The sequence below is a fragment of the Bos taurus genome, chromosome 13 (genome assembly GCF_002263795.3).
Source record: "Bos taurus isolate L1 Dominette 01449 registration number 42190680 breed Hereford chromosome 13, ARS-UCD2.0, whole genome shotgun sequence".
Classification (NCBI taxonomy): domain Eukaryota; kingdom Metazoa; phylum Chordata; class Mammalia; order Artiodactyla; family Bovidae; genus Bos; species Bos taurus.
The window spans coordinates 39,995,661-40,021,381 of NC_037340.1; the positions used below are offsets into that span (position 1 = coordinate 39,995,661).

General features: G+C 44.6%; 1 protein-coding gene across 3 annotated transcripts in view; it reads right to left on the reverse strand.

Annotated features, from left to right (window-relative positions):
- The window catches only part of RALGAPA2 (Ral GTPase activating protein catalytic subunit alpha 2), a 278,035-nt gene that overhangs the window by 95,120 nt on the left and 157,194 nt on the right, over positions 1 to 25,721 (reverse strand). For 2 of the 3 annotated variants that reach the window (XM_025001043.2, XM_025001040.2), the window contains 9 exons: positions 24,628 to 24,686; positions 18,410 to 18,518; positions 16,218 to 16,328; positions 14,679 to 14,747; positions 14,283 to 14,420; positions 10,672 to 10,855; positions 6,619 to 7,393; positions 5,433 to 5,504; positions 506 to 629 (listed from right to left, as the gene is read on the reverse strand). In XM_025001043.2, coding sequence (XP_024856811.1) covers positions 506 to 629; positions 5,433 to 5,504; positions 6,619 to 7,393; positions 10,672 to 10,855; positions 14,283 to 14,420; positions 14,679 to 14,747; positions 16,218 to 16,328; positions 18,410 to 18,518; positions 24,628 to 24,686 — 1,641 coding nt within the window. The remainder of the gene's footprint in view (positions 1 to 505; positions 630 to 5,432; positions 5,505 to 6,618; positions 7,394 to 10,671; positions 10,856 to 14,282; positions 14,421 to 14,678; positions 14,748 to 16,217; positions 16,329 to 18,409; positions 18,519 to 24,627; positions 24,687 to 25,721) is intronic. The other variant, XM_025001044.2, reaches the window with a different exon arrangement.

The window sequence follows — 25,721 nt, forward strand, 5'->3', positions numbered from 1 at the left end:
TTCCGTCAGAAAATCATTTAGCCAAGAAGAAACAAAATTTTAAAATATCAACCACCCTGGGGTCTACCTGAAGGAAACAAGTTGGTAGCAAAACCATCACAGCTACTGTCAAGTCAACTTTTGACTCCATCCAACTCTTCATTTTTCACCCATAAGTCATTGATTTCTTCTCCAATTTCCATACGGGGACCAAAGTCATTGCTTCCCTGCCCATGTCTGTCTTCTCTTACTACATACTGTCTACAGTTGGGAGAGCCAATCTGACTATTCAATTGACATAAAAAGCAAATGAAACAATATTAAGAGGAAAGTTAAGGGGGAACAAAAGTTTATGTATAAAGTATGAAAAAAGACTACCACAAGAGGTCAAATTCTATACACCCTTCAACTCCAGAACTCTACCCACACTATATATGAATGTAAAAACGCATACCATCAACATCTAGCTTACATACATCCTTAGACAGTGCTGATGGGCAAACACCTCCTAGATGAAATTAATTACCTCCCATCCAAGTCCAGCAACAAAGTCTTCATACGCTTGGCTTCCCCTTTCATTGGAAAGGATCGAACACTTGTCTTCTTGACCTTCGGCAATGTAAAACACTGCGATTTTGTGCGTTTCACGGCTGCGAATTTTTAGGTTGGAAGGAGTTAGAATTCTTATGTATAAAGTTTGGTTTTATTGCTGCCACATATATGTCTGCTATACAGCTGACGTTTACCAAGAACTTACAAGGGATCAGGCACTGTTCCAAGAAGGCTCAGCACACAATCTCATCTATCCTTGCAGGCGCCCTAAGAAGACAGGTCTTGTCACCACCTCCTGGTAGAGACGGTTGAAAGGAGGCACAGCACGTGACACCGCAAACGGGAGGTCAGGAGCTGAGGCAGGGCAGTCTGGCTCCTGAGACCACCTCTTAGATGTGTGGTGTGTGAACAGCATGTAAGAGTGCACAGTTTGACAAACTCTCTCTAGCTTTGGTAAAAAAAAAAAAAAAATACTGAGCCTTTCAGATAGATATCAGTGGTGGACAGATCCATGTGACCATGTATATTTCACTTCCCACACCTTTAGATAAGGAAACTGGGGAGCTCCCTAATTGGGACTGTAACATAGGCCAAGACTACTTGAGAAATGAAAACTACTTCTTCGAAGCAGGACACATTTAGGTACCATCTTTGTGAGGGGCTGTACCCAGCCTGGGCTCTGACTGATCTGAGGGTGCCTGAGAAGTTGGACAGCTGTCCAGGGAAACTTCTTTGGAAGTATAAACTGTTTGTCCACTTCCTCCATGATGGATTTGGGGCACTCTGCTGTTGAATCAGGTAAACGCAACACTCTGAAGAAAGGAGTTCTGGGTCAACTTTTGTGCGTCTGATATGGTCTTTGGCATGTAGAATTTGCTCAGCTAAATCTCTGTTGAATTGACCTGAGAAACAATGATATACTGGAATATGTCGATAGCCATTTCTATTAATATAAATTATACACTGGAGTACGTGTCAAGGTCACTAGATCTACAACAAGTGATATGTGCACAGTTTAGACAGGTGATGACATCACTCTCACTGGAATAGAGCTTTAACCAAGAACCACAGCTCCATCACCCAAGACTTGGATTCCAGTCCCTATGTTTTAGATTTTGGATTACCATTTCCAAAGAAGTTCCACTTTTCTCCCGATTTCTACCATATACTCTGGAAAAATCTGTTGGAAAAACTACTGAGCATTTAAGCAACATGGAAATGTTTCTGTTGTCTAATCATTTAACACCTCAAAATTATAATCTGATTAGACTCAATAGTGATAGAATCTGGGCTCTGTATTTTAACACATTCTTCAAGATCTTCTGTATGTGTGCTAAGTCACTTCAGTTGTGTCCGACTTTTTGCGACCCATCAGACTCTGATGGACTGTAGCCCATCAAACTCCTCTGTCCATGGGATTCTCCAGGCAAGAATACCAAAGTGGGTTGCCATGCCCTCCTCCGAGGGATCTTCCTGACCCAGGGATTTGTCTTGATAGCTTACTCCTCCTGCTTCCCCCATAGTTTACATTTAATGACCATACTCAGAGGAAAAATTAGAAAATATAGAAAGGAAAGAGAAGAATTAAAAAAAACCCACTCATGTTCTCTGCATATATGTTGAAATCACAACGGTTACTATCTCAGGATGCGTTTCTGCCTACAAAATGAGACGCCATCAATTTGTGTTTTGCCACTGTTTTTTTTTTCACTTAAAATATTTGTGAACACTTTAAAAAAAATTGTGTAAAATATGCTTAACATAAAAATCATTATTTACACCGTCTCGGAGTGTGAACACTTTTACACCATATGCTTGTGTAACAAAGTTATTAATAATGATTGTGGAATATTCCATTCCATTATGTTACTATTCCATATCCCAAATCCTTGCTACTGGACATCTGGGTCACATCCATTTGAAAGGTGTTTTCACATCATCTTTGATAGTCCTTAAAATAAATTCATAGATGTGGAACTATGATCATTGCCTACTTTAAGGCTTTTGAAGTGAACTGTCATGCTGCCAGCGGGGGAGGTGGGTGTCCTGAAGACCCTGATAGAGCCTTGCTCTGTCATGTTCGTGGGGGTGCCACTCTCCAGAGAATGGATGTGGGGGGTGGAGAGGGGATTCTGTGCTGATGAATGCTAGTGGGCGGTGCTCCAGCAGAGACCTTGGAAAGCTTGTCCTCAAGCACATGGGGCCCAAAATTGTGACATCATTTCCTCCTGAACTACAGGCAGGGTTGGCCAGCAGTCTGGACTCAGACAAGTTGATTCTAAGATCTGTAATCATGTAGGGGCTTGGATGGTAAGGGAGGTCATAAGCCACGAACTAAAAGACAGTCTCTTTCAACAAATGGAGAGCAAAGGAGAGTCAGTCCATTTCTCTGCAGCTCCATCTACATACTGATAAGTCCTCAGCATTTAATTTTTCTCTATTCTATATACTGGACGTACAAAAAACAATCTCAGGTTTATCTGAAATGTTTTTGTTTGTTCTCCTTAAAGTCCAAGCTTTTTACTTTGTAGTTGCTTAAGGGTCATGGGTCCTCATCAGCTCCTTGTGGAGCAGAGAGATGCTGGGTGACTGCATGACGGATGGAGGTGTGAGCCCAGGTGACCTTTAGCTGTAAACACTCATCAAATTTCACAGCTTCCAAAATGTTAGCACCGCAGAGAGCCTGGGAGGATGCAGACGTTGTGTCTGGCCTTATTAGAGCCAGGCTTCTGAAATGATAATTAGCAACATCAACAGCACTTCATGTCCAGGAGCGGCAGGCCCAGTGTACAGAGGAGCAGGTAGTCCAGAGCACATGGACAGCACTAGAATTTGTTTTTGTTTTTTTTTCCTTATTAGGACTAGACCAGAATAGCTTGGTTTCCTTGTGTTGTCACATTAAAAAGCCAAAGAAACATGACTGTCACTTTTACTTTATCTTTTGGTGGGGAGAGGCATTAATATTGAAAGGGGGAGCTTTCTTTAATGTGTACATATGTTCATTATACTATTTACATCTTTGCTAGCTTCACAGCATATAGATCCTAGTTGTGAGATGGTCTCTACTTTTCTTGCGTGTATGCTCAGTTGTGTCCAACTCTTCGAGACGCCAAGGACTGTAGCCCACCAGGCTCCTCTGACCATGGGATTCTCCAGGCAACAACACTGGAGTGGGCTGCCATGCCCTCCTCCAGGGGATCTTTCTGACCCAGGGATCAAATCCATGTCTCATGTCTCTTGCATTGGCGGGTGGGTTCTTTACCACTAGCGCCATCTGGGAAGCCATACTTTTCCTAGGAACGGGTTAAGCAGAAACCCTGACTTGATAGCAGGGAGATAAATTGATACCAGAAATTAATAGAAACATCCTGATAAGAAGTTGAGGGACAAGATATGTTCTTATTTGCTAACTGATTGATAACAGGATCTCAAAGCTAAAGAACCCCCCAGCTTATTTCTGTTCTTTTAAAGAACCCTGAAAACATCCTTACTGTAAAATAAGTGGATACCTTTTTAGATGTCAAGAACAGTTCCCCAGGGAGCTATTTCCACTGTACCTCATGCAGTTAAAGTACATTAATTTAATGGGGTCCACTGGAGAAGGGAATGGCAAACCACTTCAGTATTCTTGCCTTGAGAACCCCATGAACAGTATGAAAAGGATACTGAAAGAACTCCCCAGGTCAGTAGGTACCCAATATGCTACTGGAGATCAGTGCAGAAACAACTCCAGAAAGAATGAAGGGGTAGACCCAAAGCAAAAGACTCATTGGAAAAGACCCTGATGCTGGGAAGGATTGAGGGCAAGAGGAGAAGGGGACAACAGAGGATGAGATGGCGGGATGGCATCACCGACTCGATGGACATGAGTTTGAGTGAACTCTGGAGTTGGTGATGGACAGGGAGGCCTGGTGTGCTGCGATTCATGGGGTTGCAAAGAGTCAGACACGACTGAGCGACTGAACTGAACTGAACACTCAACAAACTGGCCACAATCACAAGACACCAATGTTGTCACTCAATAGGAAGGAGCATGGAATAACTCAACCTACACTGGAAAAGATGAGTCTGGAACCCAAGTGACTGCTCATTTCCTACTAGACAGTGGGAGGGAGGGGGCAGTGAATCCACAAGCCCCTTCAGGAAACACCCCACCCTCCGCCCCCGCCCCCGAATTTCCTTCCTCTGGAGAAAAAGCAGCACAACGACAACTGGGAAACGATGTGGGGAAGGATAGTCTGAGGAATAACAAATGCAGGTTTTTCTCTCTAAGGAGATGCCCAGTGATGCTTCTGAAGGGAATACAATAGGAACAGAAAGCTGTTTTTAAGTGAGTTTTAAAAAACTCAAGATTAAGGAAGCAGTTTATTGACGACTTCCAAGCACCTGTTATGTGCCCAGCATGACACTTGCCCCAGGCTGAGATGTTTTTGGAAGCCCTTGTTTCCCCAGATTAAACACGGGTTAGAGCTCATCTTCAGAACTGCTTCTAAAATCATTCAGAAGAGAGGTCCATCTGAGATCTGACCTGCTTTGGAGAACGAAGCTCAGGGTCAGGGAGCCCCTGATTACAGCACCCAGGTCTCAACCTAGCCCATGGGATCCAAACCACGCTGCCGCATGATGTGGACTGGCGCCTGCCCCTCAGCAGAACCAGAGGCTTGGCAGAAAGATGACGAGAACCAGCGTCCACTGGCTGAAAGGTTCTTAATCAAGGGCAGAGATTAGAGGACTTCTTCATGTAGTAAACATGTAAGTTTACTCCTCAGGATCAAACTACCAAAGGTATAAACTGCCAGGCCCCTGCAGGGGTGTCACTCCTGCCACCTTATCTGGCACCCCTCCCCGCCAGCACACAAAAGACAGACAGGAACAAGGAGGTTTGAGAGACTTTCACTTACCACTGCCGGGAGTCCAGATTTTTTAGCTCTCTCAATAATTTTGAATTTTTCTTCAACAGATGGAAGTTCTTCCTATGCAGAAAAAGGGTTAAGAGAAAAGTCATGTAATCACAGATCAATTTTGCCCTTCCCAATCAATGCACAAACCTACCGATTCATTCACCCATCCATCCATCCACCCCTCCACAGCCACTCCATTCACCAAAGATTTGCAGCTGAAGCCTAGAGAAGGAACTTCATTCTGAAGATGTTCAAAGGCGTCACAATTGCACTTGCCTCCCGTGACTGTCTGGGGACGCTGGCTGGTCACTGAGTGTGTGACTGATGTGTGTGCACATCCTGCTGGTACCACTGTCACCTCTGTCATGAGACTCTTTTCTCACCTCTGCAGCTCAAACCCCCCCATCTGCAGTCTCCTCCACTGCCCCTCACCTCCCGATGGACCCGCTGTCCTTCCTGAGGTCCTGAGGCACACTGTCTTTTATCAGAGCCATAACAAGTCTTCCTCCCTCACCAGACCTAGGGAGAAACTGTGGCTTACTCGTCTCTGTAGTCCACTGGCATCTTTCATGAAGGCAGAAGCAACAATGGGCAGAGCAGTAATTAAAACACACACACAGAGTAAATGCTTGATACTCCTTAAAATACACAACAGATGTTTGGAATTCAATCTGTGCATCAGTAGAGTAAAATTAGTTTTGTTTTTAGTTTTAATTTAGGGTCTTCCCTGGTAGCTCAGCTGGTAAAGAATGTGCCTGCAACTTGGGGGACCCTGGTTCAATTCCTGGGCTGCGAATATCTGCTGGAGAAAGGATAGGCTACCCACTGCAGTATTCTGGCCTGGAGAATTCCATGGACAGTACAGTCCATGGGGTTGCAAAGCGTCGGACACGACTGAGTGACTTTCACTTTTAGCAGCAGAAAATAAGCTACGTGTGTGTGCTAAGTTGCTTCAGTCATACCTGACTCTTTGTAACCCAATGGCCTGTAACCCACTAGGCTCCTCTGTCCATGGGATTCTCCAGGCGAGAATACTGGAGTGGGTAGGCATGCCCTCCTCTAGCTATTGACGCTGAAACAGAGAAAAATCTCCATTTTCTGTTCTCTTTTTCCCAAACCCCAAACTGAGAAGAACAGTTGCACACACACAAAACAAGACAACTGACGGTCTAGAGAGGGTTGTTACCTTCTGTCCCAAGAATTCATTCCCAAGTCATCGAGCAGCAGCCTACAGAAGTAGAAGGCACCCCGGGGCTCCACTGGGGACGGCGGCTCCTGGCTGGCGACCCTCATGGCCACATCCGAGTTGCACCTCTGGACATACTCGTCTTCTTGCGTGCTCTGGCGCAGCAGGACCTTGGTGATCTCCTTCTCCTGGTCCCAATTCATGCCACAAGGGGGTGGGGAAGGCTCATTCAGACGGAGCTGGGATGGCAAAAGGCATTCAGGACTCGTGTGGCCAAGGTTTTCAAGTAATTTGTCGAGGACATCCTCTCCCTCCTCAGTCTGAGAAGGAGCCCTCTGAGGTCCAGGGGTTGGGGGTTGACAGCTCGAGATGAGGAACGAGGGCCTTCTGCCCTTGGGGGCTAAGTGGCCTTCCAGGGGTCCGTAGAGCACCTTCCCGTCCCACGAGTACTTCCCTGAGATGTCCCTCACGATCACTCTCACGTCCGAGGGGGCGCCCGCTGGCGACCCACTGGCAGGACCGGTCGCAGGCGTCTGCAGGTAGGAGATGAGGGTGCTGTCGTTGAACACAAACAGCTGCAGGCTGGGGCTCCTGAACACGTCTGGGGAGAGCTCGGCGGCGTCGGCGTGCACGTTGTCGTGGTGCTCGCCCACCAGGCTGTGCAGCACGGCGGGGCCCCCGCAGAGCGGGAAGTGGCCCAGGTGGTTGACCAGGTGCGCCATCACCATGCGCGCTGTCAGCGGGATCAGCCCCAGGCTCCTTCTCCTCCTCTCTGCTGACAGTGAGATGGGGACACGGAGACACATTGGAGAAGGAAGGTGAGAAGCAGCCACCACCAGACCACGACCCATCCCCAGCAAGAAGGAAGCTATTTTTTTTTTTTGAGTCTGGGGATTTTTTTTTTTCCACCTGTTTTTCTTCTTTGGACATTGATTCTATTTGAATTTACAAGCACAATTTAAATAGATGACTAAAAGAACCAATTTACAGGAAGGTCTCATTCTGAAAGGGACATTTAAAAATGTTCCAGTACAGCTATAAACCAGAGACAGATCCTTTAGCACTGACGGCTCTAAGAGCTCAGGGAGGTAGACATCTGCCCTTGGAGAGCAGGGCAGCTTGGAGGGCTGGGGACCAGGGCTGGGGAGGTGGCCTCGCTCCCTTTGTTGGGTAAAGGGAGACACCGATAAGGGGATGAATCAAGTCTGGGATGGCTTACATATATTTGAAGCAATTTGCTTTAGGATTATTGTGACTATGTTTTGTTGTTAGGGCATTTTAAATATTTAACAGAATCTGATATATTAATAATTCATGGAATTACTTAGAAAGCTTTCACTGAATTTGTAGTTGATTAAATGCCCAGGAGCAACTAATTTATAAAATGTTTAAGACTTCAGATGTATAGAAGGACTTTGACAATAGCAATCAAGGGGGCTGTGTGAAATGCTTGCGATATGATGGGGAAGCAGGCAAAATCCACAAGTAAGGGCTGAAACAATTACTGAAGCCTCAAAGCAGTTACAGAAATCTTAATCCACCACGTTTACAAAAGAACTGTGTGTTAACCTAAGAACAGGTCAAAATGAAAACTTTTAATTAAAAAAAAATCTACTAGATATTTAAATAAACTAAGTTTTCTAATTTGGGCTTAAAGGCTTAATACATACTTAAGAAATACTTGGTTTTTAAATTCACGACATGAAAAAACAAATATTAAAAGTTATCACTAAGTATAAATATGCTTTTGTGTGCTAAACATCCTCCCCCTTAGACTTTAGAAATCTAACTGACTTATTTATAAAACATCAATTTTATGATGTAAAAATTCTAGAAACAATCAAATCCTAGCATCTAGGAAATTGTACATGATGACTGAAATCGTCCTAACTTCTTTAGAACTTCTTAATATTTTAGAGGGGGTGGGTGGACAAGAAATTATCTGTATCCGACAATGCAAAATAAAATTTCATTTAAAACCTCAGGTTTCTTAGAAGCAGAGGAGGTCATCTGCATGTGTCCCTGAGATGAAATGTTTCTTCCGGACCCTCTGACGTGTGGACAATTTCCATACAGCTGAGAAATTTAAAACACCTCGACTCATTCCCTCAGAATCACAGTGATGAATGCCTCTGTTTTTGTGTACATATTAACTTTTTCAAAAGTTACAGATGCTTTTTATTCATGCTTATCATCCCATATGAATACACAACCCATCAGAAATGTTAATGCCTCTACAGCAGAGCTGCGGCCAGCTGGGGGCTCAGGAGTCCATAATGTAAGACACTGCATGACGATGACACGGAGGCACAGGCTTCGACACTAACAAGAAAAGTCTGACTGGAAGCAGGCCCACAGCAGAAAACAACTGGAAAAGCAACCCTCTCTACTTTTACTTACGTAGGTTGTACTTATAATCTGAGATAAATACGGATCTGTATTTTAATGAACATGCTTGAATTCTGCAAGGGGAAATTAACCTGGAGTCACATTACTCGTCATAAACAATGATGCACCCCAAATATTTTTGGTACCGAAAAGTAAGGAAAGAGAATATTTGTGGAATAAGAACTGTTTCTCCCTGGCAGACTTCACCTGCATCAACTGCCCAGGGCTGCCCTGAAAAATCAAGAGGAAATCTAGACCCCATTAATGAAGAAACAAGCTTGTGACTTCTGCAGGCTATGTAAAATCATATTCCATATATTTATTTCATTTTTCTAAACTTAGAGAGGAAATATAAAAGCAGTAATTTTAGATTGTCCTTTAACTTTCTTTCTTTTTTTTTAAAGCTCCTCCCGTCTCTTCTTTTTAAGCAATTAGGTATTAAAGATGAGAAGAGTGAGCAGGTATTGTACCACTGATGGCTCCTCTTCGAGCCGAGCCAACAGCCACTTAGGCTATAAGGTGGCTGGATCTCTCACTTGTAACTCTGTTTGAAAGTAGTCATTACATCAAATGGTCTATGAAAGAATCATTTTAAAATGATAGACAAAAATATAACATTGCTTATCAGAAACATTTTCTAACTGGAAACAGTTTGGTTATAAATGATGAATTAATGACACTGAATGGTTCTTCGTCCATTTCCCTCACTCTGCCCTCACTCTTTTTTCTTGGAGGATGTTTTTTCCTTCCAGGTTCGTTCTCAGCCCTAGGTTTTTAACTTGCAAGGTCCATAAAATTATCATGGATGATCTAACGCTCTACATCCACATTTTTTTTTAACTTTTACTTTTTGAGACAACTGAAGATACACCTTTACTTGTAAGAAATAACACGGAGAAATTCCAAACATCCTTCACCTGAATGGTAAACATCTTGAGCGGCAACAGGACAATATCAGCATGGTCACCAAGACCGTGCATCACTGTTCAGAGTTTACTAGTTTCACAGGCACTCAATTGTGTGTGTGTATGTGTGCACGCACGTGATTCTATGCAATGTTATCACACATACAGATGACACTCCCCCATATTCTGACTATATTCCAAAGCATAGAGATGGGCTCCCGTCATTTGGGGGAGAAGCGTGGTAGAGGAGGACATGCACAGCCTACGTTTTGACCTCACCCACATCTATGACAAGCCCTCTGCTGGGAGTAGAACTATCCTGCCTCCATCTGTCTTGGTGACTCCCATCTGGTCCCTCTCTACCAGCTCCTCACAAAGGCTGCCCTTCCTCCCAAGTCTGACTTAGGCACTTCTCCATGGGAAATTTGTACAGGGCTCCCAGGCCACACACAATGAATCCTTCTGCCTGATTCCTATCTCTGCATGTGATGAAAAACTCCTTGGGGACAGAAAGTGGACTGTGTGTGGGGATTTGTGCCTCTCTCAGGTCCTCGAGCATACAAAACTCAACTCCGATGGGAGAAGAAAGGGGAGGACAGAGAAAGAGGAAACGAGGAAGGAAGGACTTGATATCACAGAGCACTGCAGAAACCCAGATTGCAACCACTAGCTTCTTAGAAAATAACACAGCGAGTACTCACAAACGGCTACCATTTTCCCTTCTGCTGCCCACAGCAATGAATAGCCTGAAGAGCCTTACCCTCTTCAACAGTGAGCAGGTTGCCCAGTTCTGCTGATGAATGAAATTGGACCGGCTCAGAATTCTTCACGTTCGCCAGCGGCAGGAAGGGGTCGTAATCCGAGGACGACAGGTCCGCCAGGGTCAAGGTGTAGCGGCTCTGCTGGCTGTACGTGCTTGAGCCACAGATGCAGCAGTGCAGAACCTGCGTGCACAGGAGGGAGCGTGTGCTGGGAATGCCACCCACCGCCTGCCCCCTGACGGGCTGTCAAACGACAGCAGCCCCTGGGAGGCAGGATTCCTGCTTGATAATTCCTGAGAACATCAAATCCTTTCCGTCCTAAAACACCTTCTTGCTATGAACATGCTTATCTCGCTCCTGTTGTATCGATGGCAAAAGGAAAGCAAAAGTCAGCAAGCGGGCTTTTTGGCACTCTATGTGGTTGCACTCGCCTGATGCTGCTCCCATCCACGAAGGCACGAGAGAGGTGACGACGAGGCACGCGATGGGCCACGGGTGCCCCACCACCCACAGTGGCAATCAGAATGAAAGCCATCAGCAGAAACCGCTGACCTAGTGCATAAACGTTCACAGATTTGAATTCATGTAACTCATGACACGAATGAGGACTTGGAAGGGCCAATCTGATATGCTTTTTAAAAGGTATAACTGATGAAGTAAATCTAACACAAATTCTAAAAGTATCCTTACTTTCTTAAGATGAGTTTCCTGAAAGCTCACTGGCTGTTTACAAACTGCCATTGACTGAAGCTGACGCTGTGCCCACAACCGTCTTGAGGATGTCAATGTGTACAGGTGAGCTAATCGCTATACTAAAGTTTCCTTTCAGATCATAAATGTAAAAAACTGAGTTTGAAGAAAATGAAGGTGATACTTTTAAAAACTAAGGAAGGATTGCTTTTAGATGATGAGCTCTGAGGTCAGGCTGGATGTGTCTCGATTCAGTTCCTTCCAACTGTGTTGCCTCCTGGGGACTGGAGGAGGCTGGCGGTAACTGCAACTTTCATCCATGGCTACAAAGGATCAAGAACAGCAGGGGAGGCCCATCCGAATACGCCCTCTTCCTAGCGAAAGAGCAGTACAGGAAAATGAGGGTAGCTCCCTCGTTAATATAAAAAATTTGAGCTTCTATCATTCGAAGAGCTAATTTCTATTAGTCAGATGCCATAAATGTATGAAATACAAATGATTAATAAAACCACAACATGATACCATTGCCTACCTAGCAGAGACAAAGTGTCAGCCAGGGTGTAGAGCAGCTGCAGTTCTCAGCACAGTCACCCTGGAAAATTACTGCGTGTTCACTCCTAAGCACAACACACGCGTTCCAGCAACTCCATCACTAGGTGTACATCCAACAGAACGGCATACATATGAGAACCAGAAGGACACGCTAGGCAATTCTGTACACTATAAAGTCCAACAGCCAAAAACAAGTGTCTGCTGTGACAAGACAGTGGTCACCCCCGGGTCTGTGTGGGGGCTACACGCACGGGGGCTCCTGGAATGCCAGGATGTTCCGTTTCTAGAATCGGGAGCCCATTTCACCGGTGTGCCCACTTGGTGAAACTCCAAAATTCACTTAGGATTGATGGATGCAGTTTTTTGGATGCATAGGATACTTTAGCAGAAAAAGTTTCCTTTAAAAAAAAAAATAAAGGATTATCCAGTAAATGTATGTATCACGTTAACTATAAAGTGATTTTTATGTTGGTGAAGCAATTTTGAGAGAGATGGTTTAAGAAAAGGAATGCTAAACATGAATTTAAATGACTGCAGCTACTTTAGTGCCTTAAGCCAAGCCTCGTCTAGGTTTATAAGTCATAGTGATGACAGAAATATCTACTTCATCTGAACATAGTTACTAAAATCTTTGACCATTCAAGAAACCATTTAAAAGTACAAAATACTTTTTTAGCAGAATTTCAACTATGGTTAAGTGGCTTTTTTGGTTTTAACTGAATGCATTTTAAAATAAGGCAACAAAGCAATCTGTTAATGACTTAAGAAATCTTCTTCATTTTTTGATGTGGGCCTTTTTTAAAAAAAGTCTTTACTGAATTTGTTATATTGCTGTTTTATGGGTTGGTATGTTTCTTTGGCCCCTAAGACAGGAGGCATCTTAGCTGCCCAGAACAGGGATTGAACCTGCACCCTCTGCATTGAGAGGCAAAGTCTTAACCACTGGACTGCCAGGGAAATGCCTAGAAATTTTTTTAAAATTATTTTTAAGTTTAATTACTACAAAAATAAGCAAAGGAATTGCCCCTACCTCACAGTAATCATTCAATTGTGTGTGTGTGTGCTAAGTCATTTCAGTCGTGTCTAGCTCTTTGTGATTCCATGGACTGTGGCCCACCAGGCTCCTCTGTCCATGGGATTCTCCAGACAAAGAATACTGGAGTGGGTTGCCATATCCTCCTCCAGGGGATCTTCTTGACCCAGGGATTGAACCTGTATCTCTTAGGTCCCCTGCACTGGCAGGCGAGTTCTTTACCATTAGCGCCACCTGCGGAGCCCTATTCAATGGACACACAAGTAATAGATGGATGGATATAATAGACAGATGGATAGATAAGGCTTCCATAGGGAGAGCTGTAAGGCCTGTTTGGAAGGAGAGTACCAAGGGTCCAGAGTAAATACCACACCTAGTCAGTGGTAGGGGGTGAAATTCCAATGTCTTAGGTATTATAAAAATGATGATGCTGATTAATTTGATGTAATATATTGTATTGCCTTAATTTATTTCTGAAGATCTTTGAAAGCAAAGAGAAGACTGGTATCCTTGTACTTTTTCTTCCCCTGATAAATAGATTTTGGCCAACTAAGGCTGTAGATATTCCTACAATAAAGATTCTTTTCAAAACGAAGCAGGTATGGACCATGTTCCATAAACACTGGGGGAGCCTGAGCAAACTGCAGTTGTTTAACGCTGACAATCAGGTAAAATGCCTGCATTGTGCCTGGGATAATCACTGCCTGTCTGCCAAGACGTTTCAGTCGTGTCTGACTCTTTGTGACCCTATGGACTGTAGCTGGCCAGGCTCCTCTGTCCATGTGATTCTCCAGGCAAGAATACTAGAGCGAGTAGCCATGCCCTCCTCCAGGGGATCTTCCTGACCCAGGGATCGAATCCAGGTCTCCCGCACTGCAGGCGGATTCTTTACTGTCTGAGCCACCAGGGAAGCCCAGGTAATCACAGCTTCTCTGTAATTACAATTATTCTGTGAACATTCCTGAAGTCATTCATTTCTTTTAAAATGTTGAACCCCCATAAATCCTTGTCCAAAGGGCACAAATAAGTACAGGAATGCCTAAGAAGAGCCAACTCATTAGAAAAGACCCTGATGCTGGGAAAGACTGAAGGCAGGAGGAGAAGGGGACAACAGAGGAAGAGATGGTAGGATGGCATCACCAACTTGATGGACACGAGTTTGAGCAAACTCCAGGAGCTGGTGAAGGACAGGGAAGCCTGGCATGCTGCAGTCCATGGGGTCGCAAAGAGTCAGACACAACTGAGCAACTGAACAACAGCAACCTGTTTGGAGGACTGTCTGAGTCTCCAGTCCAGACCCTGTACCCCAAGGCCCAGGGTGGCGGGGGGACTCACCCTGTAGATGTAATCCAGTAAGGGGGCCCGGGCCGGGGCCTGTTCGTCCAGGGCCGCCGTGGACACGGGGTGGAGGAGGGTTCCTGCCGGCAGCGCCATGCACCAGTCCAGGAGGCAGAGCAACAAGGACACGAGGAACTGGAGGAGGAAGCAAACCAGAGCCTCACCCTGCAGCCTCACAGATTCCACCACTGTGTGTCGTTACAGGAAACAGAACCTTCCAGCACCACGGCCGTTCTTCAGGGACATAGGGGTGAAGGAGGCTTTCACACAGAGAGGCCAGGGCCAGTCCGAACAGGGGAGGTTATAAAGCCCTGCGTGTGACAGCATCTGCCACCTGAGCCACGTCTTTAAAAAAACAAATTCTGGGGAGAACCTAGCAGATGGGCCACTTACCTTCTTGTCTGTCTCCACCGAGGAGTACTCTGCATTTGGTAACAGAAAAGCAATTGTGGCCACAAGGATCTGCAGAGAAGACAAATTCCCAATCAGACAGACCATGGTACGGCCCTGGGAGCCGCCAGGTAAGAGGTCCGGGATGGCCTTGCCACCACACCCAGCCAAGGGGCCAGCTCCTGGAGGAAGATGACACAGGTCAAGAGTCACCTCAGTGACCTGCATGACCTGAAGACCGGAGAGGGTGATGGCTGCAATTGTCTCCCCTCTGCTGGCGGGGAGATCAGGGCCCAGAGGAAGGAGTGGTTCTGTCTGTGGTCACATGATTTCCAGCATCAGCCTCCACCCTTCTCGTGATGAAAGCAATAAATACTTCCAAAGGTAATTATGAACATCCGCCCATTTACTTTTCTTATAACATACCCCAGATTTCCACCGACCTGCGCTGCTGGGGTGAGTGAGTGAAAGTCGCTCAGTTGTGTCCAACTTTTTGTGATCCCATGGACTGTATAGTCTATGGGATTCTCCAGGCCAGAATACTGGAGTGGGTAGCCCTTCCCTTCTCCAGGGGATCTTCCCAACCCAGGGATCGAACCTAGGTCTTTCACCTTGCAGGCAGATTCTTTATCAGCTGAGCCACGGTAGTAGCACCTATTTCATTTTCAAAGGCATCCCCATTTAGGTGATAAATTACACGGTTGTTCTAAAGCCCAACTTTACATATGGCAGCATCTCACATTCCTAAAATCCAAAGCTCTGTTTCACTCTGGGTCCCCTGAGGTCAAAGATCACCTTTGATTTCTGATGTATCTGAGAGAACAAAGTGACCTCATGGGTGACATTTGTTCAGGATTAAGAAAAAGTAAATCACCTTACTTCCTTTCTCTCCACCGGGTGTGTATGGAACAAGGGCTTGTTTAAAGAAGGGATGAGCCTTAGCACCCAGCTCGTGCAGGGTGAGGGTACCTACTTCCTGCAAGATAGCACCCTCTCATGCCACTGACCTCCAGGGTCACATTGTTGAAGGCATTCTTCCTGTTCCTTCTGCCCCTCTCCTCCACCAGTGACCCACTCCCCCCATCCCACCCCAAGGGTACGACAGTGGTAAGCTCATTACAGCTGGGCAATCACACTGGTGGCAGAACGCACAGCCCAGGCCTTCACTCTGGGAAAGCCCCCCTCCCCCAGCCCCCGCACACAGGGCATCACGACCAGCTGCCTACTCCTTGTTGGCACCATCCAAATTACTCTGGATGAATGAAGCCCAGTCGACAAAAGGTCTCTTTGTTGTGGTCGTGTCTGCCTTTCAAACTCCCCAAGTGTGAGCCTGCCCTGGAACACTGGTGGCTTCTTACTCGGTGCCTGAAATCGCAGCTGAGAAGGGCCAGCGTAATTTACTCTGAAAATGGGTGACTCACATGGCAGTTTAACAGTCGGTGCTCCAACAATTATTGGAGTATCTAGAATTCATTAAATATCAAATATAATAAAAAGAGGAAACGCTGATGTTTGAGCATTATGGCGGAAGAAAAGACTTACTTCTGCAATTTTCCGAGGCAAGGAGGTTTCAAACATCTGAAGCTTTTCCCAGTAGGAGACTAGCAGCTGAAGCACGTCACAGGCTACCTGGGCCACAATTTTGTTAGGAAACTAGAAAAGGAAACAAAACCCCACACTAAATAACCTCACTTCACATGTGCAGCATTCCTAAAGGAGGACACGACGAGGATTTCTTTTCAGTTCCCTCTGGGGATCCATGTCCTTGTTCTGCATTAAATATCTGAAAAGTGTATCTTATCACCAGTTTGTACATGGTCACCACCCTGTTAACTGCCTTCTGTCTACACGAGTTGTGTTAATCTACATAACACTCTGCAGAAACGTTTAATCATTTGGAAATTAAAACCATAAATTCAACTGCCTTATCCAGATCACACAAACGATAGTTTTGACGACTGGAGGAAATTGAAATGTAGTACGTTATTGAGTAGCCCCGGTGTGCTGAACCTCTTACAAGAATTTTTCTCATTTTCACCTTGATAACTCTTCATTAACAACTCCGTAAGGTGGATGTTATCTTCATTTTACACTTGGAGAAACAAGGATTGATCAAAAGACTTTCTGTCCTATGAAATTAAGCTTAACCTGCACAGATAGCATTCTAAGAAATGTGAAAAATGTGGAAGTAGGAGGACGTAATCCAAAGTTATGGCAAATTCAATTATTGAGTCTGTTTTCTGTGTCTGGCAGGTGTTCACAGTTCTCTAGATATCTCAGTCTCTCAGGAGATGGCAGAGTGAAGGGGCAATTCCCGCAGGGCCCATGGACTGGGGGTGCATGGGAGGTATGAGGACCCCTATTGCTCCTTCCCTGGTCAGACCCTGGGCTGCACGGTAGCCACACCCCATGAGCCAGGGCAGAAAGATTCGTCACTAAATCTGTGTCCTGTCCAGAGAGACCTTTGGATTTGCCTCTCAGCTACTTCCAGGCCAGGAGTGCCCGGCTGCACAAAGCAGACATCAGCTGACCAGAGGGCCACAGAAATAACCAGAGAAGTCAAGCACCTCAGTGACAAAGCACAGGATGAGAAGGGAAAGGTGACCGGCTCAGCTTCTGCACAACAGGTACTGACTGCCCTCTCCTGACAGGCACAAGAAAACTTGGTTGAGAGCACCTGGCCCCAAGTGGCTCCATGGCCTCCTCTGGCCACCCAGGCCTCCCGCCACCTGACCCTCACGGCCTCTGTCCACTCCTCAGATACTCTGGCTTATTTCTGCCCCAGGGCCTTTGCACCTGCTCCTTGCTCTGTCCAGGACACTGGGCCCCCAGGTCTGCATTTGGCAGGTGCTGCCATGTCTTGCAGGTCACAGCCAGAGATGTCATCTCCCCACGAGGCCACCAAGCCCACCCCTTCCAGCTCTTCTGTTTCCTCTTCCTCCCCCACAGAAACTTCTATACAGCCTTAAGGGCTAAGAGCCAATCCTTTCTGTGTGTTTGCTAGTTCTTCTGTGTGTCTATCGTCCTGCATCTTGGTCTCCATCATATTCCTAATGCGCCACACAGCCCCATGCGGGGTCTGAGGGCGCAGTGGAACATGGGGAGAGTAGGCCCTGGGGCGGCCCTGTTGCCTCCCACTGGGCAAGTCACACGGTAGAAACACAACGCAGGCATGGCTGTCATCTCAGCCAGAGACAGATAAGGTGACGATGGCGAAGTGAGGGACATAGCAGACAAGACAAGCTACGAGTGCAAAGAAGTGTGAGAGACGGGGGGTGGACAACAGAGAGAAGCCGCTGAGGGGTGCTCTGCTGAGCTGAGCAGGGATAAGCGGGACAGATTCCTTCCAGGCGGCAGGCCCAGGATGCCAGGCACTAAGGTTATGGGGGCCTTCGAGGGGGATGGTATTGCCAGTAGGCGGAGGGCGGCGGGACATGGGGATGAAATGCATCCCTGACCCTCTCATCAGCACGTGGTCACGGGTGCCCAGCCCTGGGCCAGTTTACCCGAAGCTCAGGCGGTGGATGGCCAGAAGGCAGCCACCTGAGGGAAGCAGCCATTGGCAGCCCCGCCCAGGACCCTCACAGAATGTTCCACGTGGCTTTCAGAGAAAGAATTTTTGCATCAAAACTCTCTGTATCATAGAGGGAAATAGGGATGGTGCTAATTCAACCTACAACAGGTTGACTATCTGAGGCACTCGATGTCAAATACACACGATGAACTGGCAGTACCTTCAACGTGACACCAATGACGTTGACGGCCTCTTGCAGCTGAGGGTGGCCAGTGCCTTGTGCCAGCTCCTCACAGATCCAGATCCCGAGGGAGCAGATGGCAATGCACCTTTTGGAAAAGATGAAAAAGGAAGAAAACCCTTGTGAAGAGATGCATTTTCTTGGTATTTGTCAATGACAAGATATTTTAAACCTTGTTTACAAAGTCACAAAAGTTGTAGCTACATTAACAAAAGGTCTTCTTGAGAAAAAAAGATAAGGTACCCTCAACAGACTGGTTTTCCAGTTAGTAATTAAATACTTAATGAAATACACGGTGTATTTTCTTTGAATTGTCACAGCACATTACCACTTATTTTTGCTGAAACTAATTTTTGTATCACATTTTATTGTTTCAGAATATTTTTGAGGAAGAATCAAAAACATGAATCTTAGAAAACTGTTGGAAATTGAGTTTATAATTACTTTCCATACAATAAAATACACAACACCTACCACAAACAGGAGACAAATCCTGTATTTCATCGTAAAGAATACCTGAGCACAACTTTCAAAGTTAAGTTTCACTGTTACTTCTCTTAAACAATGTATTAAGACACTATATTCTTTAAGTTGCATAGTCCTTTAAAAATTACCTTTCTCAATTATAAACAAGACTGGGCAATAATTCTCTTTGGAATTGATATGGGCCACTCTCTTGGGTGCCCAGGAGGCCGACAACTCTTTTGGGGCTTCCCTGGTGGCTCAGAGGTTAAAGCATCTGCCTGCAATGCGGGAGACCTGGGTTCGATCCCTGAGTCGGGAAGATGTTCTGGAGAAGGAAATGGCAATCCACTCCAGTATTCTTGCCTGGAGAATCCCATGGGCGGAGGAGCCTGGTGGGCTACAGTCATGGGGTCACAGAGTCGGACACGACTTCATTTTCACTATCTTTTACAATGATCAAAAAGTCATATTTCTCTTAATGTTTCCTGAAGGCACATATATGAAATTTAAATGCTTGAGCCAACACCTGCCCCCCGCCCCCCGCCCAACCTGCTCACTTTCTGAACAAAAAGGGGCTCCAAACCTCTACTTGGAACCAGAAGCTTGCTGGAATGCGTGTATGCTGCTCTCTGCAGTAAGAGGCCACACCCAGTGCCAATCAAATCCGACACAGTGCCTGGCCCTGCATACTGAGTGCTCTTGAGTGCTCAAAATAATTCAGCAATTAAAATCCATCTATTTTGATGTTTTAAAACCACTGCACTTCACTAGCTTCTCACCTCTTCCGATCAGAATGACTAAGTGCTTCAGAACAAATGAATTAAAATATCCCTTGACAAACATGTCACCTTCTGCCGCTGCGTAACAGCTGTGCTTTTCCGTTGGTTACAAGGTGTGTGCTGGGCCTTTCTTGGTTCTCAGGTGCCAGCATTAGACAGGAGCTCCATGCTTTCCTGATGATCTAGAACTGTCTACATCTCTTTCTCCTCCTGCCTAATTCCTACACCTATTCTCAGTCTGGAAACTGTACTTTGCATCTCACTTTGCAGCCTTCCCCAGGTATTCTACATTCTACCCCAAGCCTCTTTATCTTCCCTTGGCCTAACTCAGACTCTGATTGTTCAACTCCCTACAATCTATACAACTTGGAATTATGCCCCACATCATATTTTTACCCTTTTAAGAGCTGTTTTTCCTTTGCATGCATGTGTGTACATATATATGTGTGTGTGTGTGTATTCTTTTTTTTAATGACCCATTAACCTACTTGTTAAATGTAATTTGCTAAGAGCAGAGATCTCTCATTTCTAGGAACACCTGCATTTCTCTGTAACTATTAGCCTTGCACCATGGAGAACATAGTGACCCGTAAAATGGTTTTATAACCTAAGCAACACTCACCTGCCTTGAGTTTTAAGCCACACTCATTTTTAACAGCTCTTTCTGATCTTTTCTTGCTTTGAGATCCATCATTTAGCATCCCCATTTAGCATCTTCCTGTTCTTTTACACTCGTAGTGACTCCACATGTTCTCTGTATCCTGAGGATGTCCTTTGTGATTGTGAAGATTTGTCTACCGAGACTTTTTTTAAGCTAACGGCATTATCATCTTACTCACAATCTGTATTCCAATATACTCTCTTAATACTGTTTGCTATCATGCCATCTCATCCCACTCCGATTTATATAATGAAACTTACTATTTTTCTTAACTTTTCTGAATTACTATCACCCACAATTACAACTGTATTTTCTCTTAATTCTCCTCCATTTATTTGAAATCTTGCTCATATTTTTAGTCTGCTTCCTTCTCTACACTTATATGGCTCTAATTTCACTGCCTAACTCCTTTTACACACAACTAAGAAAGACTGGAGATGGCAAGAGTGAATATCAACATTTTAGGAATCAGTGAACTAAAATGGATTGGAATGGGTGAATTTAACTCAGATGACCATTATATCTACTACTGTGGGCAAGAATCCCTTAGAAGAAATGGAGTAGCCATAATAGTCAACAAAATGGTCCAAAATGCAGTACTCGGATGCAATGTCAAAAACGACAGAATGATCTCTGTTCGTTTCCAAGGTAAACCGTTCAACATCAGAGTAATCCAAGTCTATGCCCCAACCAGTAATGCTGAAGAAGCTGAAGTTGAATAGTTCTATAAAGACCTACAAGATCTTCTAGAACTAACACCCAAAAAAGATGTCCTTTTCATTATAGGGGACTACAATGCAACTGGACAAGGCAATAGCACCCCACTCCAGTACTCTTGCCTGGAAAATCCCATGGACAGAGGAGCCTGGTAGGCTGCAGTCCATGGGGTTGCTAAGAGTAGGACATGACTGAGAGACTTCACTTTCACTTTTCACTTTCATGCATTGGAGAAGGAAATGGCAACCCACTCCAGTGTTCTTGCCTAGAGAATCCTAGGGACAGGGGAGCCTGGTGGGCTGCCGTCTATGCGGTCGCACAGAGTTGGACACGACTGAAGCGACTTAGCAGCAGCAGCAGCACAATGCAAAAGTAGTAAGTCAAGAAACACCTGGAGTAACAGGCAAATTTGGCCCTGGAGTACAAAATGAAGCAGGGCAAAGGCTAACAGAGTTTTGCCAAGAGAACGCACTGGTCATAGCAAACACCCTTTTCCAACAACACAAGAGAAGACTCTACACATGGATATCACCAGATGGCCAATACCAAAATCAGATTGATTGATTATATTCTTTGCAGCCAAAGATGGAGAAGCTCTATACAGTCAGCAAAAATAAGACTGGGAGCCAACTGTGGCTCAGATCATGAACTCCTATTGCCAAATTCATACTTAAATTGAAGAAAGTAGAGAAAAACCATTAGACCATTCAGGTTTGACCTAAATCAAATCCCTTATGATTATACACTGGAAGTGAGAAATAGATTCAAGGGATGAGATCTGATAGAGTGCCTGAAGAACTATGGACAGAGATTCATGACATTGTACAGGAGGCAGTAATCAAGACCATCCCCAAGAAAAACAAATGCAAAAAGGCAAAATGGTTGTCTGAGAAGGCCTTACAAATAGCTGAGAAAAGAAGAGAAGCAAAAGGCAAAGGAGAAAAGGAAAGATATACCCATTTGAATGCAGAGTTCCAGAGAATAGCAAGGAGAGATAAGAAAGCCTTCTTCAGTGAAAGAAATAGAGGAAAACAACAGAATGGGAAAGACTAGGGAGCTCTTCAAGAAAATTAGAGATACCAGGGAAACATTTCATGCAAAGATGGGCACAATAAAGCACAGAAATGATATGGACCTAACAGAAGCAGAAGATATTAAGAAGAGGAGGCAAGAATACACAGAAGAACTATACAAAAAAGACCTTCATGACCCAGATAACCATGATGGTGTTATCAGTCACCTAGAGCCAGACATCCTGGAATGTGAAGTCAAGTGGGCCTTAGGAAGCATTACTACGAACAAAGCTAGTGGAGGTGAAGGAATTCCAGTTGAGCTATTTCAAATCCTAAAAGCTGATGCTGTGAAAGTGCTGCACTCAATATGTCAGCAAATTTGAAAAAACTCAGCAGTGGCCACAGGACTGGAAAAGGTCAGTTTTCATTTCAATCCCAAAGAAAAGCAATGCCAAAGAATGTTTAAACTACTGCATAATTGCACTCATCTCACATGCTAGAAAGCAATGTTCAAAATTCTCCAAGCCAGCTTCAGCAGTATAAGAACCGTGAACTTCCAGATGTTCAAGCTTGATTTAGAAAAGGCAGAGGAACCAGAGTTCAAATTGCCAACATCCGTCAGATCATCGAAAAAGCAAGAGAGTTACAGAAAAACATCTACTTCTGCTTTATTGACTAAGCCAAAACCTTTGGATGTGTGAATCACAACAAATTGTGGAAAATTCTTCAAGAGATGGGAATACCAGACCACCTGACCTGCCTCCTGAGAAATCTGTATGCAGGTCAGGAAGCAACAGTTAGAACTGGATATGGAACAACAGACTGGTTCCAAATTGGGAAAGGCATACGTCAAGGCTGTATATTATCATCTTGCTCATTTAACTTACATGCAGAGTAGATTAATTGAAATGCCGGGCTGGATGAAGCACAACCTGGAATCAAGATTGCCAGGAGAAATATCAATAATCTCAGATATGCAGATGACAATACCCTCATGGCAGAAAGCGAAGAAGAACTAAAGAGCCTCTTGATGAAAGTGAATGAGGAGAGTGAAAAAGTTGGCTTAAAACTCAACATTCAGAAAACGAAGATCACAGCATCCAGACCCAGGTCTCCCACATTGTAGACAGATGCTTTACTGTCTGAGCCATCAGGGAAGTCAGCCAGTCCCATCACTTCATGCCAAATAGATGGGGAAAAAATGGAAACAGTGAGAGACTTTATTTTTAGGGGCTCCCAAAACACTGCAGATGGTGACTGCAGCCATGAAATTAAAAGATGCTTACTCCTTGGAAGACAAGCTATGACCAACCTATACAGCATGTTAAAAAGCAGAGACATTACTTTGCTGACAAAGGTTCATCTAATCAAAGCTATGGTTTTTCCAGTAGTTATGGATGGATGTGAGAGTTGGACTATAAAGAAAGCTGCGCGCCGAAGAATTGATGCTTTTGAACTGTGGTGTTGGAGAAGACTCTTGAGAGTTCCTTGGATTGCAAGGAGATCCAGCCAGTCAATCCTAAAGGAAATCAGTCCTGAATATTCATTGGAAGGACTGATGCTGAAGCTAAGGCTCCAATACTTTGGCCACCTGATGTGAAGAACTGACTCATTTGAAAAGACCCTGATGCTGGGAAAGATTGAAGACGGGAGGAGAAGAGGACTATAGAAGATGAGATGGTTGGATGGCATTACCAATTTGATGGACATGAGTTTGAGTAAGCTCTGGTAGTTGGTGATGGACAGGGAAGCCTGGCATGCTGTAGTCCATGGGGTTGCAAAGAGTAGGACACGACTGAGCAACTGAACTGAACTGAAGAAAGACTGACCATATTATTCACATTTCTCTTCCACATTTAGCTTGACAGAAATTTGCCTTTCTATACTAAAGGGAAAAAGGGAAAGATGGTATTGTCAAGACTTGCTGAAGGTTTGAATGTAGCAGGTAAAGGAGAAATCAAGGATTTTCCCAAGCTTCTGGGCAGATGATGGTGACAAATGCTGAGATGAAGCCTGAGACAGTGAGGCTCTGGTGAAGACAGCAGACTCAAGGCTTCAGTTATGGTTGTGTTCAATTTAGATGTATTGGGACACCCAAGTTGAGGTTCAAGCAGGCAGTTTCATACATAAACCTGAATATATAAGAGGCTAGAAGAAGGAGCCAGGAAAATGAATTCAGTATCATCGGCAAGCAGATGGTGAATGATGTTGGTGAATGATGTTGCTGAACGTCTCCTGGGACACAAAACCACTGCCAAGTAAGAATCACTACCCTATACATACATTGTTTTTATAAGCTTTGGTTTTATTTTACCATTTTCTTCCATGTTAAAAATATCTGGGAATATACCCACATATTCACAATCTTGCTTTTTATTACACAGCAGGTGGCATAATCTTCTGTACTTTACACTTTTCACTTAATAATGGCACCTCTTAAAAAAAGTAATAAATGATCCCCCCACATAATTCGTACTGTACTTCTTAGTCTAACAGTAAAATGGAAAGATAGTATTTTTTAACACTGAGTTTGCGTGAATGTGTCTTTTCCGCAACATTTACCTTGCACACTCACTCGGTTCCTCTGTGGCATTCTTCAGTAAGATACTTATGAGGCAGTGCTAAAAACACAAAATGAAGGAAAGTAAAAACCTTGCTTAGTAGTTGACTTCCCACATGTTCTGCCCATATTTTAAGGCAGTCTGGGGCCATTAAAGGACTGAGGGGGGCAGAGCCCCCAGTCAAGGAAACCTGGGGAAGGACACAGAGGGCCTGGGGAAGCGGCATGGTGGTCTTAGATCGGGGAGGGGCTCCCCGGGATCTAAAGCCCACTAAAGAAGAGCGTTTCTGTGTGCACAACAAAAACTGAGCAGAGCAAATGATTCTTTCTGGGCTTCCCCAGTGGCTCAGAGGTAAAGATTCTGCCTGGAATGCAAGAGATCCAGGTTTGATCCCTAGGTCAGGAAGATCCCCTGGAGGAGGACATGGCAACCCACTCCAGCATTCTTGCCTGGAGAGTCCCATGGACAGAGGAGCCCCGAGGGCTGTAGTCCATGGGGTCGCAAAAGGTTGGACATGGCTAAAGTGACTGAGCACGCACACACGCATAGGAAAAAAAAAAATCTCAGTTTTCTTTTTACCTGGATTATATACTGTACACTGAACTACATATTATTCATGTGTACTATAGATACATAAATTGATTGATTTGAAAGCCATCTTTGATTGCCCCAAAGTCAGCTGAGGAAAAAAATCAGCTTTATTCTCCAAGGAATAATTTAGAACTTCAAATATTAGTAGTATTTAATCAGGCCAATAATGGGATTGAATATTTCAATTATTTCTTATAAATTCATTTGATGCACAAATACAGCCTAATTAAACTAATAAAATTATTAGAAAGAATGGTTCATTACAAAATTATGATCCACAGGGATGATAAACAGATCTAAGAAAAAATACCCACAGAACCTAACTCTCAGTTACAACTGTAGCACACTCTGCATCTAGCTCATTTAATCTCACAAAACTAGTATTCTAAAAAAAAAAACAACTATTGATACATATAAAGGACTGACAAAACTTTCAGGGATAAGCAGCAAGAGCTTAATAGTGGAAGAGGGAACCACAGAACCACACAGCTCGAGTGAGAAGAC